Raw genomic sequence first — 25824 nt, 5'->3', positions numbered from 1 at the left:
AATATTCGCACTAGTTTTTCACATACACATATTGTGATTCTGATGAAGAATGATATTCATAATGCCTTTGATGGTTGTTGAAACGAATAAATTTCCTTTTCGCTTTGAATCTTGATGATTATCATTCATATTTTACTATTTTTAGTAAATTTTCTTAGGATGCCGACAACCGACCACGTTTTTAAAACTGGTGAAAAATTAGCATTTTACTGAATTGTTAATAATTGTTTTCAAGTTGACAGAATAAATTAAATTCTTTCATGAGTTTTTAGCTAAGGCCTCTAGCTTTCCATTGGTATGCTTATTCCCATATATTGTTCAATTGGAGTAATGTTGTGAGCAAAAAACGAAAGTGTGCCGACAACCGAACACATTCCCCAGTATAAGAATGAAATGTCAACCAGACTAAGCATGTTATTTTTACAGCATGACGATATATCAGAGCAATGCAGCACTTTGACCGATCGGGTCAAAAGAGTTAATGCATAACCCATAATAACCCAGGGTTTTCTAAAATGAGCCAAATACAGTGATATCTTCAATTTCATCAAAAAATTTATCAAAGATTATGGGAAACGCAAAATAACCGCTTACAATAGAAAATGAATATATCTGCAGAGCCGTAGCGTGGTCTTCTGACGCCTTTGGCGAAGCCTCAGTTTTTGGTGTTTACTTTGGCTCTTTTTCAGTTCGACCTTCAAAAAATAATTTGTGTACAAGGAAATGGCACACCTACTTAATTAATGTTTGACTGTCGTTCATTTCACGAAAATTCCAGCCACAAATCTTACTGTATATTTATGAAATCAGTTGACTCTAGGTGATTGAAGGCTGCTTTTATATTATTGTCTAAATCGAATGTCTTAGAAATGCATAAAACAACGGATCTTGTATTTTCTCGTCTAAAATCGTGTTGACAAAAGTTACCTCTATGGTAATTTAAATTTTAAAACTGAAATTAAAATAAAAATATCGGTGATATCGATATATCATGGATTTATAAAATATTTGGCATACAAAAAAAATAAAACTGTATTTCCAAACTCAAGCCCCATCTTAATTCAAAAAAAATTCTTGTAACATGACATTGTTTTTTATTGTGCTCAAATTTTGCATGGGTGCATTGAACTGGGTTCGACCTTATCCTACCTTCTTTCGGATCACAGGTAGTTCGCTAAGTTGACGTAGAAATATTCAGCTGTTCAAGATATCTCGAAAGTTCGCCTAGATAAGCTCAGAATGGTGAAATATTGTCTAAATCAAACAAATGACGTTACTGACGACTACACTTTTAAGAAGAACTAACGCGTTTACATGCCCGCTCACAAAATTGAGATCGATGGTGTCGTTATCGATTCGAACTTGGTATGCGTGGATCTACTGAAGGACGTGATTGGCTGTTTCAAGGATGATTTGCTTCAGTGAGCGAAGATTGACAATGACAATCGTACCGGACGGGACAAAATGGTGCGTCACTTCCAACTAGTGCCAGCTTTGGCGAGAATACTTTGCGTCTTCTTCGACAAGGATCGTCTGCAGAATCGGTTGTTTCTGCCGCCAAACCCTCGAGCACTCGCGTTGTTGTACTTTGTACAACACTTTGGGATTTTTCGTTATCATTTAGTTGCAAAGACATTTATCAATGCCAAACCACTATGTATTCCTCAGAAATCATGTTTTAGACAAGATACACTCATTTTTGTGCACTAATATACCTCAAGTGCAACAATACAATGTGAAATTGCTTGATGAAACCAGACCAATCAAACGCGCGATGAGGGAAGTTCGACCAAACAATATTCTGTTCAATATATCTCGTGATCTCGATCATGTGGAGGGTTACTTCCTTCGGCAAACATGTTCAGAATATCAAGAGCTAGTCAGTGGAAGATAAAATAGTTAGATATAAATTCTGCCGCTAGGTGACGCCAGCGAGCATGTTATTTTTTCAGCTTACTATATCTCAACAACTAGATTTTTTAGAAAGTCAGTATCTTCGACGAAGTTGCTAAGCAAATCAAAACCTATGAGGTGGTATGACGGCTGCTTCAGAAACTACCGTTAGGCGTCAGTTGTTAAACCTGATGTATCTCAATTTCCTGTTTTTTTAGCGAGTAAGTGCGTTCGGCAAAGTTGCTCGCGAGATTAAAACCTTTGAGGTGGGACATCGAATAATGTGGGATTCTTCCACTAGTAGGCGCTAGTGAACTTGAGCATGTAATCTTTTCGACCCACTGTATCTCAGTTCCCTGTCTCTTTGGAAGGTCGTTGTTCTATTTTTTCTTCGAACTAAATCCAAAAATGGTGAATATCACCAAGGGAAATAATAAATCGATGATATTCCGAAAATAAGTTCACTAAATTGTCAGATGACGTTCCTCTAACTCAACTAAACTAATTTATTCATTTAAAATTTTGGAATTTGTACGCAAAGATATTAAGATTTGGAAGTCGTAAAACTCATGTGTACCATTTCTGTAACACCAATCAACCACACACGATGGTAATCTGTAAAAGGGGCTGTTTATAACATGCACAGAAATAATGACACAACCTTCTTAAGTACAGAAAAATGCTAAACAAGCACAATTGTTCTTCAATATCTTCAACGTCAAATCAGTTGATTCGAAAATAGTATAACTCACTTATGACACTTATGAATTATACTATGATACTTCTAAATAGTCGCAATCTTGAGATTCAGAAATCATGAATATGCATGCTCAGTAGCGCTACCTAGTGGCAGAATCCCAAACTATTCAGTGTTTCTTTATCTCTTGTGCTACTATATCGAAGATACCGTCCTGCTAACAAATCAGGAATTCGAGATACAGTAGGCCAAAAATGGTATGGCCACGAGCGCCACGTAGTAGCGGAATATCAAACTATTTCGCATACCACCTCGTAGGCTTTGATCACCAGAACAACATTGCCGAAGACACATATCTGCTGAAAAATCAGATAGTCCAATAGACCAATAGTCGCATACTTAAGTAAAACTTTTACTAAAAAATCGATGAATAGACCTATGGACAATGTTAATACATTAAACAAGAGCTTTCTATCCCTACTTCATAAGAAAAATATAAAGATGGTTTAGTAACCAATTTATGTATTCAAAACCGCCTGTACCACTATAGGAACACGTGTACCAATAGTGGTGCAATCGCTAATTTCGGTTCCTATTGTCGCAAATCCCATTTATTTCTTATGGGACTTGTAACTATAGGTACATTGGATCAACTATAGGTGCAAGGGTGCTCAAAATCCATATAAAATTTTTTTTTTCAATAGTTATTTGAGCAAATTTCAAGGATAACAGTTTTATTGTCGCATAATTTTAGTGCGATGAAACGATAAAAAAATATTTGTTGATGGTTGGTACCTTAATTAGGCGAATAACCCACTACTGCAACTATAGGTACACCTCAACTATAGGAGCACCCACCCTACACAGAAAATTGTTCTACACATCTGTTTTAGAAGTACAAAGATCACTATACAAATAACTGAAGGGGACACCTAACAAACATTGAGTTGTTAATTCGTTTGATCAAATAGTCACGTGTAATTTGAATTTTAAAAATAATTATCCACTGCAAATCAATGTCATTAACTTGTACAACAAAGATGGATGAGATGCAGTATTTCCCCCCTTAACCAGGTTTACCATACACATAATAGCAATATCTAGTTGCAATTGTAAATAATAACGATAATATTCCTCGGGAACTTGGACACATTAATCACCTAGCATCGCACGTGGATTTTTCTCCTAGTCTTATACAAGTGGGTAATGCCATCCAATATGTATAAGCCTGCAACAATTTTGTATTGAGTGTAGATTCGACTGTTTGTTCTATAGATAGACTGTGTGGAGGAACAGTTTACCTTCAGTAGTGTTAAAGCACTCGTAGAAATTATCCACCTCTCCAGTTTTATTACAGCAAATAGACTCCGACTCCAGAGTGACATTCGGTTTTATTTGCATTAATTACAATAATTGCACCTCGGATTGTTTCCATCGCCCAAGCCAGTGACAGAGCGAGAAATGAGAAGTGGACACTTGGCTAGCCTATAGTCGATACGGCTGCAGGTTAAGTGATTCATCGATACCTAAGTGCCCTCTGCCGGCAGCGGTGTAAATTGCCGTCGTATGGCTAGGTGAAGGGCATCGTTTTGTTTTCACATAGTGCGAAAGAATTCGCTTGAACTCTGGATCAAACCACCAAGTGCGAAACAATTGGAAATATGAGTTCCTCATTCCATCTGTTTTAGCAATCATAATGCGTATTCCACACATCCACATGAGCGATGCTTTTCCAAAGTTCATCGCTATTTCAGTTTTTTTTAAGAAGACAATATACACCGATACCACACAAACGAAATAAGAAATGTTAACCATCTACTTATACTATTCATCGACAAATTAACGTAGCACCTTTCGATATAGAGTAAAGAGTCTATTTTCACAATATTCCTATTATCACCCTACTAGCGAAAGGCAAAGAGATTCACTTTCAAGAGCGTATCGTATCCGATTCACGCGCAAAATAAATCGACTCCTTTGCACGATCATTACGGAAAATTAAAGAAATGCTTGATGTTGATTTGGAGCAGGTTTTTCATTCCATGTAGGTAGGGTTACCATCCGTCCTTATTTTAAAGGACATGCCCTTAACTTCTACGATTTTAGGAAACGTCCTTTATTTTACCTCAAATATCTTTCACTTTAGTTGCAAACCCAGACATTTCAAAATTATTCAAATCAAGTTAATCCCGTGAGAATGATACTTTTCATCATCATTTTAATTGGCATTTTCATTCCAGCTCTTTGTGTTAATAAAGTAACTTGCGTACCCTTTGCGACTCATAGCAACCAAAACTCATTAAGTAAAATATAACTAAAATCTGCGTCAGTCCAGTTTCGCGATACGTGCAGTTTTAAAAATGTTGTGCAAAATGGAAAACGAGGAAAAAAATTACTCCTGCACACTCACTTCGATGACCAGACAAGCTATCTGTACATCGTCCTGAGTGGAGTTTTCAAGTTTTTATCTTTTGTTTGATAATTGCCCAGTACCCATCAATTAGGCGTACATGCAACCAGTTGGACGGATTAATATTCTTGTGGACGAAATCTACTTCATTGTCACGGTATAACTGTAGCATCTCCCAGCTGTAATGGCAGCGTACCAAATCAAGCCAGAATTATATTGGGTCTTTGTCAGTTTTAATGAAATGTAATATGAATTTGCTTATAAATCTTCGAGTACATCGTTCTTTTTAGGCTATAAAATTTGGTTTAGAGTCAACAGCTGCAAATTCTTCGCCAGATCATCAGTTTCTGGTTACATTTTCCGACGAAAACAATCTTGAATTTGCTGGGTACTTCGTGCTGCAGCACGATAAAACTTTTGTTCGGGACTCGGTAGCAACGGGTTTTAGACGCATATGTGTGCAGGATCCATTTTCTGTTTTCGTCTTCCATATAGCAAAACTTTTAAATGATTGGATCAAGATAAAATTTTCATCACTAAAACATGAGTATTTCCTAAACAAATTGCTGTTAGAACTTTTCAAATGCGACCACTAGAGGTGCTGCTACAGAATTAATAAAGTGTCCGAATTCTAACTGCAACAGGTTTTAACATGTGATAAGTAGTTCAATATGAGAATTCAACGTGTCCTTAATTTGCGATCAGTCAATTTGGTAACCCTACACATTAGAATGTAACATGGTTAAATGAAAAAAAATAAATTTTGCTCCGAGTAACTTTTTGGGTCCCATAACAACTCTACAATTTTTTAGCTCGATCAGTGAAACTATATTTTTGCGCCCATGTTTGAAAGTTTACGTGGGATTTCGTATGGGGAAATCGGCTTTTGCAAAATAATTCTTCCAAGAGTCGCCCGTTACCTCCTAAAAATAAATAGATGTCTGATCTTTATAAGAACTTTGTCAAGGAAACAAAGTCTAGAAGACCGCGAATCGATCTAATGCTTGTGGAAATAGTTATTAAGCAAGAACCGTTTGATGCCCTGAAGATTGGTGAAAATTTCACTTTTCATAGCATCACTGCTGCTGACGGTCGAGTTGTATACAAAAAATTTAACTGTCTCTTATTGTGTACAAAAGAAGCCTCAATTAATCCCTCAAAACTCTTGCAAAGTGGCCAAACAGTACAGATAAATGATTTAGAGATATTAAGAGAAGAAATTAATATTTTATCAATCGTCAAAGTATCAATCGATTTCTGCTTAATAACTTTTTTTCAAGCTTAAGATCGTTTCGTGGTATTCGAGAATTTGTTTCTTTGTTAAATTTACTATAAAAGCCACATAACAATTTATTCTTAGGAAGCGATGGGCGAATTCTGGAGGAATTATTTTGTGAAAGGTAGTTTTCCCATGCAAAATCCCATGTAAACATTAAACAGTGGGCGCAAAATTATAGTTTCATGGATCGAGCTAAGAACTTGCTCAGTTGTTCTAGGATCCAAATGGTACCTAAAAAGTTGCTCGAAGCTGGAATCTAATTTTTGTTCCACACTACTACACATTGGTACGGCGATTATTTATTTTGACGTATTTACACCCAAAACAAAAATCTCTTGCAATGATTGCAAGCGACTATCACTTGCAAATAATGTTAGCATCGCTTGCAATTTTGCAGTTAAACCCGCTTGCAATTGTTGCAAGCATATAAAATCACTTCATCTCTCGCTATACGTACATACGTTTCTTCAAAACACTGTCGAAGGATTACCACCACATTCACATGCCTATGCTGGTTGGTACAGCAACGCACGGCGAGTTTTTATTTTCCGTCTACTTTTTATTCATTCCTCACCAACATCATCAAATACAGTTTTGTGGTTTATTCATTACACACGAGACGGCATCAAATTGCGGAAGTGACAATTGTACGAGTTTTAATGTCCTGTCCTTATGTGCAAGGACAGATCAGTGCTTATAGTTAGCGCTATGATGCACAAGGGCCTGAGTTCAAATCTGGCCGCGTGTTTTACTTTTTTATCAATCGTGAAATCCTCTGTTTATATATGACTTTTATCCACTTATTACTATCTGGTAGTATGGTTGGGTGGATAAAGTATTGCTTAGCGATCTGTTTGTGCGGGGTTCACTTTTCAATGCCCAACAGTCTTTTTTTCTAACGCATATTGGTCACCAATACACATACATCGCTAATACATAGGCAAAATTCGGTTTTTCTGTTTCTTGCATTGCATGCAAGGAAGCTTCTTGCAATTTTCGCACATTACCAGAACGCTTGCAATTTTCGCTCGTATTTATTGCATTAATGTAAGCGAATCTTACCGGGTACGTTTTGGGTGTAATGACTACAGTATCTTGCGTTGCATTATGACGATGATTTTGACGGATTGCACACTGACTTCATCATGTTTGACTGCTGATTATCTAATAAGAGTTGCTTAGGCAGTGGTAAGTACAAATTCATTCCAATCCGTCCCATATTAAACCTCAACAGCATGATAGCAATCAATGCATGCCACCCCCGTCTCCATCGTTCACGGGAAAGGATAAAGTAACCCGGAAATGTTGATGCTCCACCTACTTAACGGAAGGTAGACGGCTCATTAGACTTTTCCATAGGTGTCGCGGAGTTGGTGGTTTGGAAGAGTATAGTGTATAGGATTTGCTTCAAGCAAGCGATGCGACCTGTAAAGCATGGTTTATTAGGTAGTAGTTTAGTTGGTTTTAAATTACATGATCAATCGAAAAAGGAAAGAACTTGTTCAGTTTTTGATTCTTTTTAAACTCTGGGTAGCCGGCTACCGAGAGTATCCTATGCTTACTAAACAAAAGCTATTTGAACTTCTTACAACCGACCGTGGGAGTGGCATAATGGGCCGAATCACTATTTATTGCGACAGTATTCAGACAAATCTCGCTATTTCTTTTCTACGAACTATTCATTCATGACTGCAGTATGTTGCCCAACTAACTCACTCCGTTTGTTTTTATGCTGGTAGGATCATAATGATCAATAACTTCATCAATGAATAGCAACTACAACTTTTAGAAAAGCCTTTCGTTTTAAAAATTTTACTTGCACATTTCACAAAGTCGTTCAAAGGTGTTTTTTTTTAAATGGCGACTCTTTACAAAAAGAATCGTGTCTCATTTACTCTTTTTCAAGACTTGATTACTTAGATCGATTCGCGATGCACTCGCCCTTCTCTACACCATACCCATTTGAAGCCTTTGGTTAAAGAATGGTCCTAGCTCTTAGGTCGTCATATTTACCGATATATGCCAAGAAGTAAACAAAACAGCGCTTAATTAAAGAGTCTACGACAGTGTTTTCAAAGACCGAAAAAATCATGTCTCATGTCTTCAGTGTGTAGTAAAAATCGTGTTACAATAGTTTTGCGTTAATGAGAAACATCAAGCTTTACAAGCACATGTCAGTGTCAACGACTAAGCATTACCTTTCCGGACACGTCAAAGTCAAGGTCAAAACCAACATTAAAACAAAAGCCTCATAAGCCATTCATTCACAAGGCAATAAAAGACTGTTTGTTTTCTTTTTTCCTTCTTAAAGGCTGACTTTAACGAACATTAGCGAACGAGTGTTAACAAACGCAATAAATTTATACCGGGAAAATTAGCCTCTCAGAATTGTTACTATATTAATTATAATTATTGTAGGTACCCTGCATCGCTGCGGCACGAAGTTTAACCTATACATGTTGTGGCAATTTTGTGAACTTCATAAAAAATTATTTTTATCGATGGCTTAATTCCAAATATGGCGGAAATTAACAAACCATAACATCAATTTACCAGGGGATGTTTTTCTCCATAAGGAGAAAATTCGATGTGGTCTTGATTTGTGTATCAAGCGCATAGTACCTAAAATCAGTAGCTCGGAGTTTGCTTTTCGAATTCATCTCATCAGTACCTAACAGACCGACTTGACCAGCCTGTATTCCATTTAATTTTGAATTAACGAAATTTAAAATTTGGTAAGCATATTCCTCATATTACACTGAAATTTCCAACATGCGAATATGTAGTATAGTTATTGGGTCAAGAGATGTTATGTCATATAAGAAAACAAATTTATATCGATATCACTTTGGACCCTTATGATCCCGATCAATTGAAAATCGCAACGTTATTAGAGGAAAGCATCATATAGTGTAGTGTTAAAATATAACATATGGGATATGGATCTTGTGATTCTTATTCCGCTAGTTTTAAAATTCGATCTTTGAGCTTTATATGTGCCATTAACTACAGCAAAATTTTTCAAATGTCTAAGGGAGAGTGGTGTCGGTAAGCTAACCTCACACGCATTTGCGATAGCGTCAAGTGTTTGTTGTCACTTTAACAGATAATCGAAGTTATTGTACATTAAAAGTAAATGCACAAATTGACACCTCGCGTTTTTTGGAAAAAAGTTTGTGGTGTCCCTTCTGTGAAACTAAACATCATAAAGTTTTTCGTTATTGTAAGTAGATGCAAAATCTGTTATTTATATGAAGAAATTTACAAAGATAAATATTTTCTGTCTGCTTAAAATTAATTCAAATTTGCTTAGTTTTTTAAGGGTTGTCAAAATAATGGGCAACTATAAAGGCTAAACACAAACAGGCTTGACTATCAGTGAAACTATGAAGTATGCGCTGATTAACACTCTTGAGAAGGGACATAGAGTACGTCGAGCAGGTAAAATACACAATATGTCGTACCCTACTTTAAGTCATTACGTCATACACTTTAAAAGGACGAGAATCGTAGTTGTAAGCTGATTTTGGAAAACAAGAGGCAGAATTGACTGCTTATCTTTTTCATTGTTTATATATAAGATACGAATTAAGCAGTGTAACACTCCTTTTAGAGGCTACGAATCAAATCAGTCTGAGTTCTCACTGAATATACCTGTAATGTTTCATCGGCAGGCAGAAAGTGTAAGTTTCTACCAGGTTAATCACCAGAAATTTGCGCGGTTTCCCAAAGTCTCAACCACGTGAGTCCAGAAATTAGGAAAGAAGACGAGGAAGAAGTAGCGTTACTACCGACTCGCCATAAATGAAATTGATGAAAGAAAATCACGACGGGAGAAAGAAAAGAACACAAAAATACTATAAAAAACAAATAATAAGTGATATGGATTTGCAGTAAGACATTTCTGAAGTGAAAAATGTATTAATTGGTTGTTCTTGATATACACTTCAACGGGTCGTAACAACTCCATACTTTTTATTTTAATGGAAAGATCATTTAGTTCTACATAAGATATCAAAACAGTAGGCTGGCACACTCAGACGTTCCACAGTGGCGTAACTATATCAAATCCATGGCCAAAATTATTTCACATGTTTTTAAGCTTTTTATACGATAACAAGTGATGCAAAATAGTTTTTCATGGTTTTGGACAATTTATGATCAAAATATGAAAATATTAAACCTCCTTGCTGTGTGTAATATTAGCTCAATTTGGTTAATGGACGCAATCTATCAAAAAATAATATGGGGGACTCAATCAAATCATTCTTGTCATATAAGCTTGAGCTTGTGCGACCACCCCTGGCCCATACTCCGTTATCGATCTGGACTAGCTGAAGTTGCACAGGGAATAAGTAGATAATAATGATTGAGAGTAGCGAAACACCTTTCAATGGGCAACTCCTGGTAATCCTAAATTGTTTATTGATCAATACCGGCACCGGCCAGGCCCTAACGTAAATCGCGGGAGGAAAGTGAAGGAATGGTTGGTCCGATACTTGCTTTTGCTAGAGACCGCAATACAGCGCACTCCACAAGTATCACGGGAGGAGGATATTTTTAGTAAGTATAGAAGTTGGATTCTACTTCTTCTTTACCGACGCCAGAGGGGTCTTCCGATGGAAGACGTTACCACAGATTTTTCTCCTCAGAAAAATCTCAATGACCTTGGCTGGAATTGAACCCCCAACTGGAATGAGTGGCGGTCACGCTTATCATTCAACCGCCGGCGCCGTGTCAAATTAGTCTTTTCATTTAAGATCTTTTAAATAGCTCCAATACTGATTTTGTTTCTTAAATTTGAGCAAGAAACACGACATTTTCAAACAGCTGTAAAAAACCGAATGGGATAATTGGGAATGTTTTCTTCGTGGAACAGTGAGTGGACACTCCAAATAATCTTCTACTTTGAACAGATTTACTCGACATTACCCGACAAGGTACTTTTTTTACTAACGAATATGTGGAAAATTGATAAAAGTGAGTTCTTTTATAAAACCTCCAAAAAAATGACAAAGAAAAGCTATAATTGACCCTAATTCATTGTAGCTGCTGCAGTTTGCTATGAAAAGCACGATTTTGATTTATATGTTGACTTTGGGTAATTAGTTTTTGAGCAATCTGAAAAATTTAGGGATAATGGCTTTCAAGCTAACAAAATGTGTAAAAATATCACTGATTTCAAATAATTGCATGCAAAAATTATCAAACGAAAACGGTATTTTTTTTTTAAACAAAACGTTAGAGTATGTTTCGAAGAACAATTTAAGCTGAAAATATGGACAAATAAACCAAAACAAATTTTTTTCTATTTTGGCCAGGATTTGATGTTAGTTACGCCTCTGTGCGTTCCAGAGATACAATTTTTTTAATACAAAAATGCCAGAAAAATCGCCAAAACATTGTACAAATTGTGATAGATGAGAGTAGCTCCCTTATTTGTCATTGTTGTCGCGGAAAACTCTATAAACCAAATGATCCAGAGACCGAAAAAATCGTTGCAGAACCACCGAGAAACGCAGTTTCAGTATGTTATTGAAAAGATCATGTGATTTTTTTTAATTGCAAATCTTTTCTTCAAACTTCTAACATGGACTCCTGTTTTTGAATTTTTTTCAGAATCTTTTGACACATTGATTGCCCTTGCAGGGCCTTCCGGCATGGTTTTATTTCCCTAACAAGGTAAATAAAAAAGAAAACATTTATATTTTTGCCTTTCTCCTATAGAAAGGTTATGCAACCACTCTGAAAATCGACTTTTTCGCCGAGGCCCATACAGAATACACCAACTCGCTATCTCTAATTATACAAGAAATAAAATGTGAATCTCACTTACAGGTGGAATAATCATCAAATCTTTTGTAAAAAGAAGGGGCGCATAATTGCCATAAATTCTTCCCAAAGTAGTATATTGTTTAACTAACCATTTCGAAGTTATTCAAAACGATCACGTTTTTCGCGTTTTAAACCACTGCGTAGTGGTGTAACCCCTTAAGCCTCAAAATGAAAACTATATCATTGTCAAATGGTATTCATCTTCGATGGAAGAAATATGTGTAAAAGTGTAACTAAAGAAATGAAATTCTTTGTAAAATAAAATTAAGAAAGATATAAGTGTTTTACCGTAAAATGGGTGAACATGGATCATTTTTTCACCAGTTTTTCGAATAGCTATCTTCAGTTCAAGTAGATGTAATTGTTGGCATTTTTAAAACAAGTACTGGGTCCCATAGATTGAAAGTATTCTAATTGTTGCGTAAATTATTTTGTTTTACTATAAGAATAAAATTACTTTGTTGTAAATTTTCATTCGTTGTTTTCGAGGTAACTTTGATCAACAAAAATATGTGGAACGAAATGGGAGATAACGTTCGAAATGTTGTGAAAATTGCATATCGGCATTCTTCTGCATATCTGACGTCTCGAACGAGAACAAAATTGCCTAGAAGAAAACAGCTGACCTCTATAAAACTTTTTCAGGAAAATAGTTGAAATTAAATAGTTAACAACAAAAATAATGGATTTTAAAATGAATTATTGGCCATAATTATTTACGATTTCTAAAAAAAATGATCAGTTCAATTGAAGTTGATTGATTTCGTTAATATGCAAGAGATTGTTTGAACAGATTGGAACGATGCATGAGAGTTGCATAATTTTCAAATTGAATTTGTTGTCATAAAAGGTACATTAAATGACAAAATAATCATTATTGAACAGATTATTGTACGTTACTGAAAAAAGTCTCATTTGATCAAACTTACCCCGGTGATCAAAAATACCCCGTTTTACGGTATCTATTTTGTCTCATCCACGTTATTTCATGCAGTACTTCAGAGCTTCTTCTGGATTTTTGATGTCAAATTAAATGCTGCCAAAATAGGGCCTGTTTTAAAACCACCTAGGACGGAGGCCTGAACATTTTTCTTCGTGGATAATGGAGTCAGGTTGAAACAAATGTTGCACCCAGCTTGTAAGTGACTCAATAAACAGGGATACCAGGTATATTTTTCAAATGTCTTCCTCAGCCTCCTGGCAACCCTATACCATCATATGGAGTTTGACAGCGACCTACATATACGGGGCGTTATAGCTATAAAGCCCCAAACAAAGAATTATGTTCGGCACTATACACGATATTCAAGCATTCCACACGACGTTTTGCATCTTGTGGGATGATTTAATACCATATTATTCAGACAATCAACATTTAGTAACTAATTACAGCTTTTAATCATTCGATTCAAAATTAATGTTTTGATTTTCATGGCATTGATGCTGGCTGTACAGAGACGTTGTCCTTGACAGGGGGCTGGTCTTCATCTACCAGGATTCTGAATCGGTTTTTGATTTTGAGTCAGACTTCTGCCAGAAATCAGCCAGACATCCAAAAAAAATTGTCTTCAAAATGAAGACATGTCTTCACATCTGGTATCGATGGTCATAGAACTCGTTAATCACAGCCAGTGTTGCCACATTTTATTCTGTGCCTGGAATGAATAAATCTTTTCCATCCGTACTATTTTTTTATGGAAATCTATACCAAAATCTGTACCAATAAAAAGTTACTAATTGTACAAAAATGTTTGGCTAATTTGACCGCTCTATACATCATCCTTTCCAAACTAATTTTATTTCTTACACCAATAATAATTAAAGGATTCCATACCAATAATCGAACAGTTTTGTTTGATTTTCATCTGGATTATAAATTCTTCTGCGTCAATTCCCTCTGCCCAAATTCCCGAATACATACGAGGAACGTTCCATTTGAGCCAATAGTTTCTGATTTCTGCCTCAATTATATTGTTGTGTTGTATGTTTCCGTTTATGTCAATTAAGCTGAGGCACTGAGCTCCTTTGTAGATTCTGTACACACTATCTCTATATTACTTATTATTAGAAATGTCTAACAAAAATTTCGTTGTACAATTTTAGCTCCATAAATCTGTACTATTCTGTACTTTTTCACAAAATTCTATAACCAGTACCGTGCAGAATCTGTGCTAATAAAATTCGAAAAATCTGTACTTTTGTAGATAAATCTGTACTTGTGATAACACTGCACAGCTGTTGTGACTCGACGGAACAGCAAGTTACTTTAGGCTTGTCCGGACATGCCGTAGACTCAGATGATTCGCATTTCTAACGCCAAAAAATCTTGACTCCTACGGTAGCAGACAAAAAGTTAAGTCTCCGGTAAGCTCTAAGCTTGCATATATGATCCTTCCACGCTTTTCTAAACTTTCTCCCTTCAACTTCTTGCTCTCCCTTGAGTACTATGGCTCTTAATATTGAGAAAAATATACTTCACCTTTCAGTCCCTTGCTAATTAAATGTCGTAACAACTGTTGACAAATTGACTCAATAGGTCGTTAACAAAAAATGGTTAACAAAAATGGTAAAAATACAATATTTTCTCACAAAAACAAGTAAGGCTAATAAATGTGACTATTTCCTTTCATTTGAGTACTAACAATTATAAGGATCAGCTCTAGAATTGAAGTTATTGCAGTTAGTCTGTTATGATTCCAATGGAGCAGTGCTGCCAGTGACAGTTTAAGTTGATGAAAAATGAATTTTTAGTGTATCTTCGTTATGTTGCAATATTATTGAAAACTGATAAAACTTATCAATTTAAAGTGCCTTTGGCTACGTTTTCCACGCAAGTGGACTATTGTAAATATTCTAGGAGAATTATATGGAACATTGGAACATTGAGCAGCTTCTAGCACTGCAAGAGAAGCACCTATCTTTATGAAAAATGGCTTTTCGTGTTTCTTGACTCCACCGTTTTCAAAGAAAAATAGTTTTGAAATCTTACATCCACTAGTAAAATGTTGGGCATGAAAGGGTTGAAATAGCAGAACTGTATAACAAGTTTCATCACGAGATGTAGTTTCAAACAACGGTATATAACTTCGAGTGTACTATAAATAGCGATTTTTGGCCTACAATAAAGATGGACACAAAAACATTTCTGATGGCTTTTTATTCAAACTTTAAAAAAAAACTTGCAACAAATAGCTTACATAGAGGAGGATTATGCGCGGTAACTATATCACCAAAATGGAAGTCTTGGGTTATCATTAAACATCTCAGAAGACATCATTGCTATACATTTTATCGTTTTCGCATCAATAATTGATAGCACGTTCATCAAGCGTGAATTGAAGTAATGTGGCAAAACAGTCGATACACCATCTGATTTGGAAATGTGATAGTTAAAGATGACCGATAAGGTTGACAGTACTACCACAGATAACAGACAATTAGGGTAGAGCATTTTTTTGCAAAACCTGTGTACCCTTAGTCTCAAATTGATAAACGATCGATGGTTTGCATTTGCCATACACGCAACTGTTCGCTACACGTGTTTAACAGCTGCACTTCAACTGCATTGCATCGATCACCTACAAACGTGTTTCAAACGTCCGATTTATTTGGAATTTTAGTTGCGGGTGTTTACACACATTTCGAATCGAGCCTAAATGTCTGCTCAGAAAAAATGCGTGTTGTAAACAATTTTGCGTAGCTAAGCACGAAATCAATGTCTATTCCTTATCGAAAAAGCGTTTTCAGGATTTTTTTAAAAACTTGTTTTTGGTACTCTTTGCAATTATTTGGCAATATCTCGCAGAAACACCTGATCGATGTAACAGACTTCCAGTTCAAAAGATAATGAGTAGCTCTTTCCAAAAATGTGTAATATGTGTAGATCAAATATAAATTTAATAAGGTTTTAATTTTTTCGCGATTGATTAAAACTAAAAGAAGCAGCAAATCGTTTGACGCAAAAATCTGGAAAAGGCTTCTTTGAAACAAATAAATATAGTTTTCGTGCGCAGCGACCAGCCTAGAAAATACTTAGTCTTGCAGTTTTTTTTTGTAAACTAGTGATTTGAAAGAACTTTTTTCCTCAAAAAGCTTAATAAAAAAGTTCACAATATATAACTTATAATCGAAAATCTTATCGATTTTGTAAATTGTTACCATTGGAGAAAGACCCATTGTGCCCTAGAATTCTAAACGGAGCAGAGTTTAACATTGCTAGTTTAAAAACACCGCCCTTCTCTTTCATTCATTTTTTCGGAACCCCTACCTCTCCTGCTACGGTTAGCTTAGGCTACAGCCGCTTACTTAACATTCTAACAAAAAATACCTTTGTATGTACTCACTTACCTTTTTTCCCCACCGAAACGATGTAGGATATGTTGTCAAATGTGATATCCATAATTAAATTTTCTCCTTCTGCTGTCCAACGCACTTGAACCGGGTACACCTGTTTACACCTAGACGCGCACTACTGCAAATAAACAACGGCTACTACAAAGCTATAGATATGTACGGTACCCTATCGGTGGCAGCGCGGTGCGATGAGTCGGCACGTGGTAATTCGTATACAGCAGCACGTCTCACGCAATTAGCTCCCGATGGCAACGGCATCCACTGGCAACCTAACAGAACACTACAAATGCCACGGATAGAAACTTTGTAACTACTGAGTGATCTTTATCCTTCAATTGAAACTTTATTGAGGTGTCGAGTTCATGATTTCCACCTGCTATTGTTATTCCGACAGTCGGTGACGGTTGCTCTGCGACAACGTCAATAAACTTTCAAATGACGAAAATGATAGAACACGCTGACTCAGATGAGTTTGCTAGGCCCTCGATCTGGTAGGTTTGATACAGCCCGAGGAATCCCACGGAAAAAATGTTAAGTAGTCGGCTGCTAATCGTCACACTGTTCTCAGCAAACGCAAATCATTAGACGATCGTAGCTTCCCTATCAGCTTGATCTGTAAATGAGAAAAGAAAAAAATGGGTTTCATTCACATAGAAAACTGATTGTATACTGACAGAAAACGTGACTAGGTACGGGGTGAGGGTTAGATTTGACAGACTATTTGAAACGACATGTCGATTGTTTGTTACAATATATATTGAATGGCGTTGGGATAGTTGAGGTAATTAGCCGTGAGATGATTTTGCAATACTCAAATGAATGTTTCCCCGACGGAAATGATTGATATAGAGTCGTATATTACCGAGTGTTGACTGTTGGTGTAATGATTTCCTGTAATGCCTATTAAAATTTTTAATTAGTTGTTGAATGTTATTAGCACGCAGACGCAAATACTTAAACAAAAGCCCTACAAACTTTATTCGATAGGTGGGTTACAAGCCGTTCGACCTAACCAACAAACTTGAAAGAAGGAAATCCAAATGGGGGTCCAAATCCCTTACAAAATTCTGCGGTCGAAACTTTTTTTATATTAGTCTTTTGCGTTTGAAATGATCGCCCCGATGACTTCAATAAAACCTGTTTAAATATAGCTAGCAGTGGAGAATTCGATGGGAGGGTTTGGGGATTCCACAGTGGCACGACGAGTGACAAAACCCCAAAAATCAATGTCTTGCAATTCTTTTGTATACATTTATTTCATTTTTTTTTTCAGTTTTAATAAAAGTATATCAAAATTTTACAATAATCGGATGAAAAATGAATTTTTAACATGTCGTTGAAGCAAAGTGATGTCGAGGATTTCTGTTCAATTCAATTCATTAGAATTGTTAGTACCTTAGAATTTCAAATGGCGATATCTGAAGAATTACATGGTCGATTGTAGAAATTTTAAGTTCATTGGAAAGAAAAATGAATATGCTAAACTATAAATGTGAATTTTTTGCGCAAAACGGATTTACGTTTGTTCTGCATCAAAAGAACCCAATTTAAAAATTTAATATCATATCAGTAATTTATCTTTATACGTCTTCCAATTTTCGAGATGGTCTCCCATGGGTCACTTATCATGAATCTGACTCAAAAATTAGTATAGTTTCAAGATATAAAGGCCTCATCTTGCGCATTTTTGCGCCGAAGTTTGAATATCTATGTTTTTGAAAATACCAATATGAAGTCGCGATGTAGCTCATAAATCTCCTTACAAATTGGTTGCCTAAACAACATCATATTACAGAGAAATTAGTGATTTTTACTAGTTTTGTTAACCATTTCTGCTATCCGATGTGATTGGCTACTATGATTAACGTCTATATTAACCCTTTAACGATCAACGCCTTCAAGTGGGTTTTCATAAAAGTAGTCGAAAAAATATGGAATTTCAAAACTGATATCAGAAGTAGATTCAGTGACCCAAAATTTGTTAAAAGCCCAAGTTTTAGCTACATAGACCAATTTTTATAATTTTGTCACAACTTTGCATGAACAGGTGCCACTATGAGTTCGGACCCCTTCCGAAATTATTGAGAAATTTGAAATAGTTTCAATGTACAGACAGCCTCGCTCCAATTTCGAAAGCCGAAGAGCTGTCGGAAACAGTAGCGAGGGTATGTGACGTAACAGTACCGAGGAAAATGGAGCCGAGGAACTGTCGGCGTCCGGCGTATTGGTGGAACGAAATTATCAGCATCCTTCGTGTTACCTGCCTAAAAGCCAGAAGCCGTGTTTAGAGAGCAAGATCTGAGGCAGTCAGAGAAGAGTGAAAAGAGACATTCCGAGCGGCAAGGGCCACCTTTAAATGCGAGATAGTGCTTACTAAGTCCCTCTGCTACAAGGAGCTGTGCAGAGAAGTAGACATTAATTCCTTGGGCAACGCTTACCGTATTGTGATGGACAAGATCAAGAGCCCAATGACACCAACTGAAATGTGCGTTGACAAACTGCAAACTCTCCTGGAGGGCCTTTTTCCCAAGCACGACCCAACCACATGACCGCCTACGCCGTACGATAAAGCAGACGATGGAAATGCTGGTGACAATCGAATCTCCATCGACGAGTTCCTTATAGTGGCAAAAAGATTGAAAATGAAGAAAGCTTATGGTCCGGACGCTGTCCTCAACGTGGCACGGGAGATTAGGTTTCTGGCGATACTTCCCGGATAGATGGAAGATCCTGGAAACTGCTATCGCTGCCAAAACCAGGAAAGTCACCAGGAAGTCCAGCATCGTATCGATCTCTCGATACTCCTGTTAAACTTCTGGAAAGGTTTACCTTCAAAAGGCTGACGAACTACGCTGAAAGGGAGAATGGACTATCGGAGAGGTAGTTCGGATTCCTGGGATCTCGACGGTAGACGCCATTCGCACGGTCATCGCGAGCACGGAGAGAGCATCGAACGAAAGGGGAAGGGGATTATCGTAACGATCGACTTGAAGAGTGCGTTTAACAGCACCAGCTGGGTGGCTATCATCGTAGGGTGACCCAGAACTCGGGTCCTAGACTATTTGTGCATGGTTCTAAAAAGTTGCTTCTAGAACCGACTACTTGTCTACGAGACAAACATGGGGCAGACGTCGATTAGGATCACGGCGGGAGTACCTCATAGCTTCATGCTCGGCCCAACGTTCTGATACATAATCTAAAACGGAATGTTATCACTCGAACTGTCCAGAGCAGTCGAAATCGTCGACTTTGCAGATGTCGTTGTCCTGACGATAACCGGCGAGACCCTCGAGGAGGTGGAGATGTTGACGGCTAAGCCAATAGGCATTTTGGAAACCTAGATAGCTGCTTCCAAGTTACAGCTGGCTCACCATAAGACGGAGATAGTGCTAGTTAGCAACCAAAAAACGAAATCTAGTGTATCGTGATCAGCTTCGGCAGACGCTCAGTTTCATCCACGAGGGTTATGGTAAACGATCGGATAAATTACAAAGCCATGTCGACTATGTATGCGAGAAGGTTGCAATGAAAACCAACGTTTTGGCAAGGATCGTGTCGAACATTGAAGGAGCAAGATGTAGCACGAGAGGCGGGTGTCTCATCCTCAATAATATGGTATGGCGTACCGGCCTGGGCTGCTACGCTAAACTCAAAGCGGAACCGGAAGAAGTTGACAAGAGGGTTTCGCCTAATAGTTGTTAGTGTGCGTACAGAATGACGTCGTCGGAGGCGATATGCGTACTTTCCTGGATGAACCATTCTGGCTGAGGACGTGGTATGCTACCAGCGCAGAAATACACGAAATGCAAGGAGTCAGAGTCAGAGCGGACTCGTTGGCTAAATTGCAGCAAGGGTGGGACAATGCGGAAAATGGAAGGATGATCTACCAACTCATCCCAAATATGTCGGCGTGTGTACATAAGAAGCATGGAGTAGTAAACTTCCATTTGACGCTGTTTTTGTACGGGCTCGGATGCTTCCGGTAGTACTTGCATCACTTTGGTCATGCTTCGTAACTCCTTTCCCCGGAGTGTGTGAACGTGCAAGAGACGCCGGAACACGTAGTTTTCGAATCCCCTAGGTTCGAAAAAGTTCGAAGGGGCCCAGCGTGACAGTCGACAATATCATCGGATAGATGTGCTACGATATCTGGGATGCGCTCAACAGAGCAGTGACAAATACAATCTCGGAGCTGCAGTGGAAGTGGCGAAGGGACCAACAAAGCGTCACCGAATGGAAAGCCGCTGTGAAACAACATATCTGGATCAGAAAAAAAAATCCTTCGCCTTAGAAGACTAGATCCACCGCCGAAAACCAATTGAGTAGTACGCGACGCAGCACCGGGTTCGGGTCGTCGGGGCACCAGTGTACTGGACGCCAGGCTCCACCGGAATCGTCTGACCGACCTGGACATCCTACCAGGTAGTTCGTCAGCAGGCTGGATGCACTGCCGAGGACTAGTTCGAGTAGATCGCGTCGAATAGACAACCAGTGAACCGGAAGCTACGCTTCTCCCGGAACCGCTGGACAGACTTCGGCACCTGCTGGCTGACACGTTAAGCAGGCTAGGTCCTTCGCCGAGGATTTCACAGTGGGGTTGTTTCTAATTGGCTGGGAGCTAATCGGTTCACGAAGTCATCGGTACCGAGATAAATTCCGTTGACGAAGTACTCTCAGTCCGAGTAGGGTAGCTTCATCGTCGGATAATATCCGAGGAGAGAATAACGATAAAGCTGAGAGCTAAATGGCTCCAGAAAGCGGGTATCAGTGTCGAGAAAAATTCCTTCGTCGGGAAACTCTCAGTTGAAGTAGGATGAGTTCACCGCCGGGAACTATGAGAAAGGCAAAAAGCTTCTGGGAATTTCATGTGTAACCGCACTCTCTCATGTGTAACAACACTCTTCAACTTATTACGAATACTACACATTTGAAACTAAGTTAGTGAAAATAGAGTTGGCCATCCCGGAGAAGGAGATGTATTTGTTCAGACGCAAAGCTTCCGGTTCCATCGTAGGTGGCCAAAGTCGTCAACGAGGGTTTAATTGGGCGTCATTGAGCAAAAACTACAAATCCCAGCAAACATTTTTTAAACAAACAACTACAAAAACTTCGAGCATTTTATTGCCCGCAATTAGTTGAAACTATTTTAATTGATATCGGTTTAGTCACACATGAGCACATCGTTCCAATGCTTTGAAGGTCGATCGGCCCTCCGGGTCGTGGGAATAATGTTCAAGATTTCAGTAATTTCTATGTCATAGACCTTTCTGGCTTATCTCCGCCGGAATGATGTCACAAATTCAACAACCTACCAGAATTCCGAATCAAATTTGCGGAGATCCATTCTATAACAACCGTCCTAATGAAAGTCTAACCTGTGAGTTGAAACAGAATGAAATTTGTTTTTAATACACAAACACAAGGACTGCGGTTTATCAATGTTTACGTTGAGGTAACGAGAATAGGTTTAATCTTCTACATAGAAAATATTTTCAAGTTAATCTAATTTTTCATCGAATAACTGCTCGTTCGAAAACACGAGTGGGAACCCCACAAAACAAACACTCAACCTTTGTTTTATTCTCACGCTGATGTAGGGCTCAATCGATTGCGAAATTCGCACTAGGTCTGGCTTGTTACTGAACAACACGAATGTAGAAACATACACAGTAAATATTATTATTTTCCCAATACTGGCGCATAGATTATCTAGATTTTGGTGGTTGGCAAAATGTAAACTGGATATCAGAGGGAATAGAATTATAGGGACTTACAGTATTGCAAGAGCATCGTTACCCGAAGAAGCAAACTAACCTATTGCTGTTGAGAATTCATTGTCTGACTACTTAAAATGAGATACAATAAAACTAGGTAAATTTGGTACAGGCAAACAATTCTTAATATGATTTTCATATTCACTTTTGTTTCAAAACCGAAATTTTGATTTTGGAATGAATATTGTACAATACGTTATGCGTCAAAACCTCATTTAATGAAAATCAGTTTTGGTGCTCAAATTTGGTTTGAAATGATTTTAAGTTTGAAACTAATGTAAAATTGAAACTAATTTAACATTTCTCAACAAGTTAGAAATTTTCGAAGGGGGTCCGGACCCTCACGACCCTCCACCTGGATCCGCCACTGGGTTTATTTATACATTCATTATGTATGACAAAGTTTTCAGTCATTTTACGAAAAATTATTGTTTTAAAAATGGTGACAGTATGCCCTGCCAAAAATCAGAATTGTTTTTAGGCATTATGATTAGAAACGTACTGATTGAAGAACTGAGATAATATTCACAAAACATTAGTAATCATTCGATTGCCGGTCTAGGTTAAACGCAATTTCCCTTCGCTTTATCATTGATTCGATTCGACTTTTGAGATTTCTTGCATTCTGATTTAATTGTTTTTTTGAGCCTGCCACTGTACCATGTAGTATATGTTATCAAAAACAATACATAATGTTATAAATATTCTCACTGTATAGAACATTCTGAGAGTGCTATAAAAGTTATAAGATATCTTCAAACTGTTAGGTGGATCAAAAGCGTTTTTTGTTTCAAGTATGTTAGCCTATCGAGTTCGTGGCAGTCGTGTGCTTCTATACGTACCAAGTAAAATAAAAATGTAATAGACATTTTCAATTACATTAAACATAACCAGCCATGGAATCATAGTTTGAATAAACGAGAATGGTAAAATTGCACGGTCACTAGGTGGATTAAAACAGGGTTTTAGTGTGGTCGTAGGATGAATTATACGTTACTTCAGTTTGTGCATCTATTTTTATTGTATTTTAAATTTCAGCTCAATTCAATTAATTAATCTAACCCTAGAACGTTACACTTGCGTTTTCCACCCATTGCACTGGGGTACAAACAACCCCACGCGTTTAATCGTAATTTTCGCAGATAAAAATGCAAACAAAAGAAATGTATAATGTACATAATTTTTTTTTCGTTTTTTAATTGCAAAAACAGCTGTGTAAGTGAAGTACGGAATTCATTGAATCAATGATATATCAATTGGTTGAACAAAAAACGCTTTTAAACCACCTAACAGTGTGATGAGACATTTCTTATAACTCTTATCACTCTCTTTGGATATTACATCGTTTGAGAACATTTAGAACTTGATACTTCGCGATGTTTTTGATAACACATACTACATGGGATAGTGGCAGGACTCAGAGAATCGCTCAAATCAGCATAGGACAACATCAGTGCTAGAAATCTCAAACCAAATCAATGGGAAAGCGAAAAAATGGCCCGTAAAATAGACATACCGACGAATTATTGTTAATGCTCTGTTAATAACATATCTAAATTGTGGTGGGAAAACTGAATTTTCCTAAAGGAGTTATATATTGTACTGAGCCAAAAAAAAACGAATTTTTTTTAATCGATTTGAAGTTTATACTTTACTCAAATTTCCAATGCGACTGAGAACTAAGAAATCGACGCTTTTTCTTGAAAAAAGCGATACTAGCAGTGACACCATTCAAACAAAATCAACAGTGAATATTTCTAGACTTGGTTTTATTTCTTATTTAAGAACTATTGTGTTTTTTACATCCTAGATTGCATGATTCAGTGATCGAAACCCAAAACTTCATGAGGTATTTGAAATTATTAAATTAAAATTTGTTTTTGCTATTGAAATTGACAAAATGATAGTATATATATAGTATATAGCCCCTTTGGCGATTGTTTACTTTTTCGGTCCCACCTATCAGCATTGAAGTATCGCCCTTATGTTTTTTTACAATACCAATTTTACAATTGGTGGGGGTTTGGTGAAAATCGATTTTACTGTCCAAACGGCATAATTCCGAAACCGTAATTTTTGAAGTTTTAAAATTATGCAGAATTAATTTTTCAGAAAATAGTAACAGAGTTCGTGTCTTTAGCGAATTTGTTGAGACTTTATTGTAGTCATGAATATTAACCTTAGCAAATGTTGAAATTTATGCATTTTTGGTGAGCAGTTCTATGTTTCATAGACATTAAATCAATTTTAACTTCGCTTTCTATTAAATAAAGACCCTTATTACAGTACATCTCTTCAAAAGCGAGCTCAATTTGAAAAGAAATCTGAGGATTATGATTAATTACAGAGCTCTGGAATTTTCTATTGGAATGTTTTCAGGCAGGAATTTGATATTGATGCTATTAGACAACTGTGAAATCAAGACCAATAGATCAGTTACATATCAGGATCCCATTCCGACAATTTATCAAAAGTCCTCATGATGTTTACAACAACAGGTTATCAATGTACGGATCAGATAATTGTTATTGTAATATTGAATTAAATCAGTCAGCATCAATAAATTTTCAACTCCAATCCAATTTTTTTGTGTGGTGAGGGGGTGGGGGGGGGGGGGAGTTGTATGGTGTTGAACCCCAAAACCTTCTCTTGGCTACGCCGTTGGTTGGAGTTATTTATTTCGCTTTGATTTTCCGATATGTTTCAGATCGATCCGATGGTTATAAGTTAGAAAAATTGCAGTCAGAAGGTTCGCACAAATGAACATTTTTGCACTGATAAGTTATCAAGTTCCTTCCAGACAACTTGGAAGTGTTAGGTGATTATTTCTAGCGGTTGTAGATAGAAAAATGAAATACAAAATTCGTTTTATCGTAATAATGTTTGGCTTATTTCAATGGATTATTACTATATTGAACAATAAATAGGCGACAAAGAGTAATTAACAAACAACAAGCCATAACTTTTAAAATATTCAAAATAGATACTTAAAGTCTTCAGTAAAGTTATTCGCAAAAGTAAGAGCTACAAAATTACTGAAGACATCATTTCGATATAATCACTTCCAAGAAAATTTGTGAAAATATCTCACTCATAAGGAGATTAATCAGTAAAAGCACAATACCAAAAGAAAGGGCGTATTGCCTCCATTATATTCTCCGAAGATACTATTGACCTAAAATAAGCCGTTTTGGCGTTAATAATTGTCATATTTCTGGCAATGGGAAATGATAAAAATCTTTCGTCCGCATTCAATGTTAAATATCTCTTTTGATAATAGTCCGATTTCAACAATCTATAGCTTGTTCGAAAGGTATTCGTTAAAGCTGTCTAAAACATATAAAGTGTTAATCTATGTTGTCAATTTCGGTAGATAATTTAAAAAAAAAACTGAAAAAAACGCCATTTTTACACATTCAAACATTCATATTTTGGAAACCAAACATCAGAATCAAAAACAAATTAATAGCGTTCTTACTGTTTTTTAGTTCTTTCATTTAAAATTGGTTTGGATAAGATCGGTTCAGCCATTGCTGAGAAACACTAATGAGAATTTGTCCGTTACACACACACACACACACAC

The 25824-nt window shown here is 36.9% G+C and overlaps 1 protein-coding gene across 3 annotated transcripts in view; it reads right to left on the bottom strand.

Moving 5' to 3' along the window:
- The window catches only part of LOC131682035 (ATP-binding cassette sub-family G member 1), a 163758-nt gene that overhangs the window by 115207 nt on the left and 22727 nt on the right, over positions 1 to 25824 (bottom strand). For all 3 annotated transcript variants that reach the window (XM_058963202.1, XM_058963203.1, XM_058963205.1), the window contains exon 2: positions 16462 to 17080. In XM_058963202.1, the coding sequence (XP_058819185.1) occupies positions 16462 to 16513 (52 nt within the window). In that variant the 5' untranslated portion in view covers positions 16514 to 17080. The remainder of the gene's footprint in view (positions 1 to 16461; positions 17081 to 25824) is intronic.

This window comes from Topomyia yanbarensis, chromosome 2, assembly GCF_030247195.1.
Source record: "Topomyia yanbarensis strain Yona2022 chromosome 2, ASM3024719v1, whole genome shotgun sequence".
In the NCBI taxonomy this organism is placed as follows: domain Eukaryota; kingdom Metazoa; phylum Arthropoda; class Insecta; order Diptera; family Culicidae; genus Topomyia; species Topomyia yanbarensis.
This window is presented reverse-complemented; position numbering and strand designations above follow the sequence as displayed.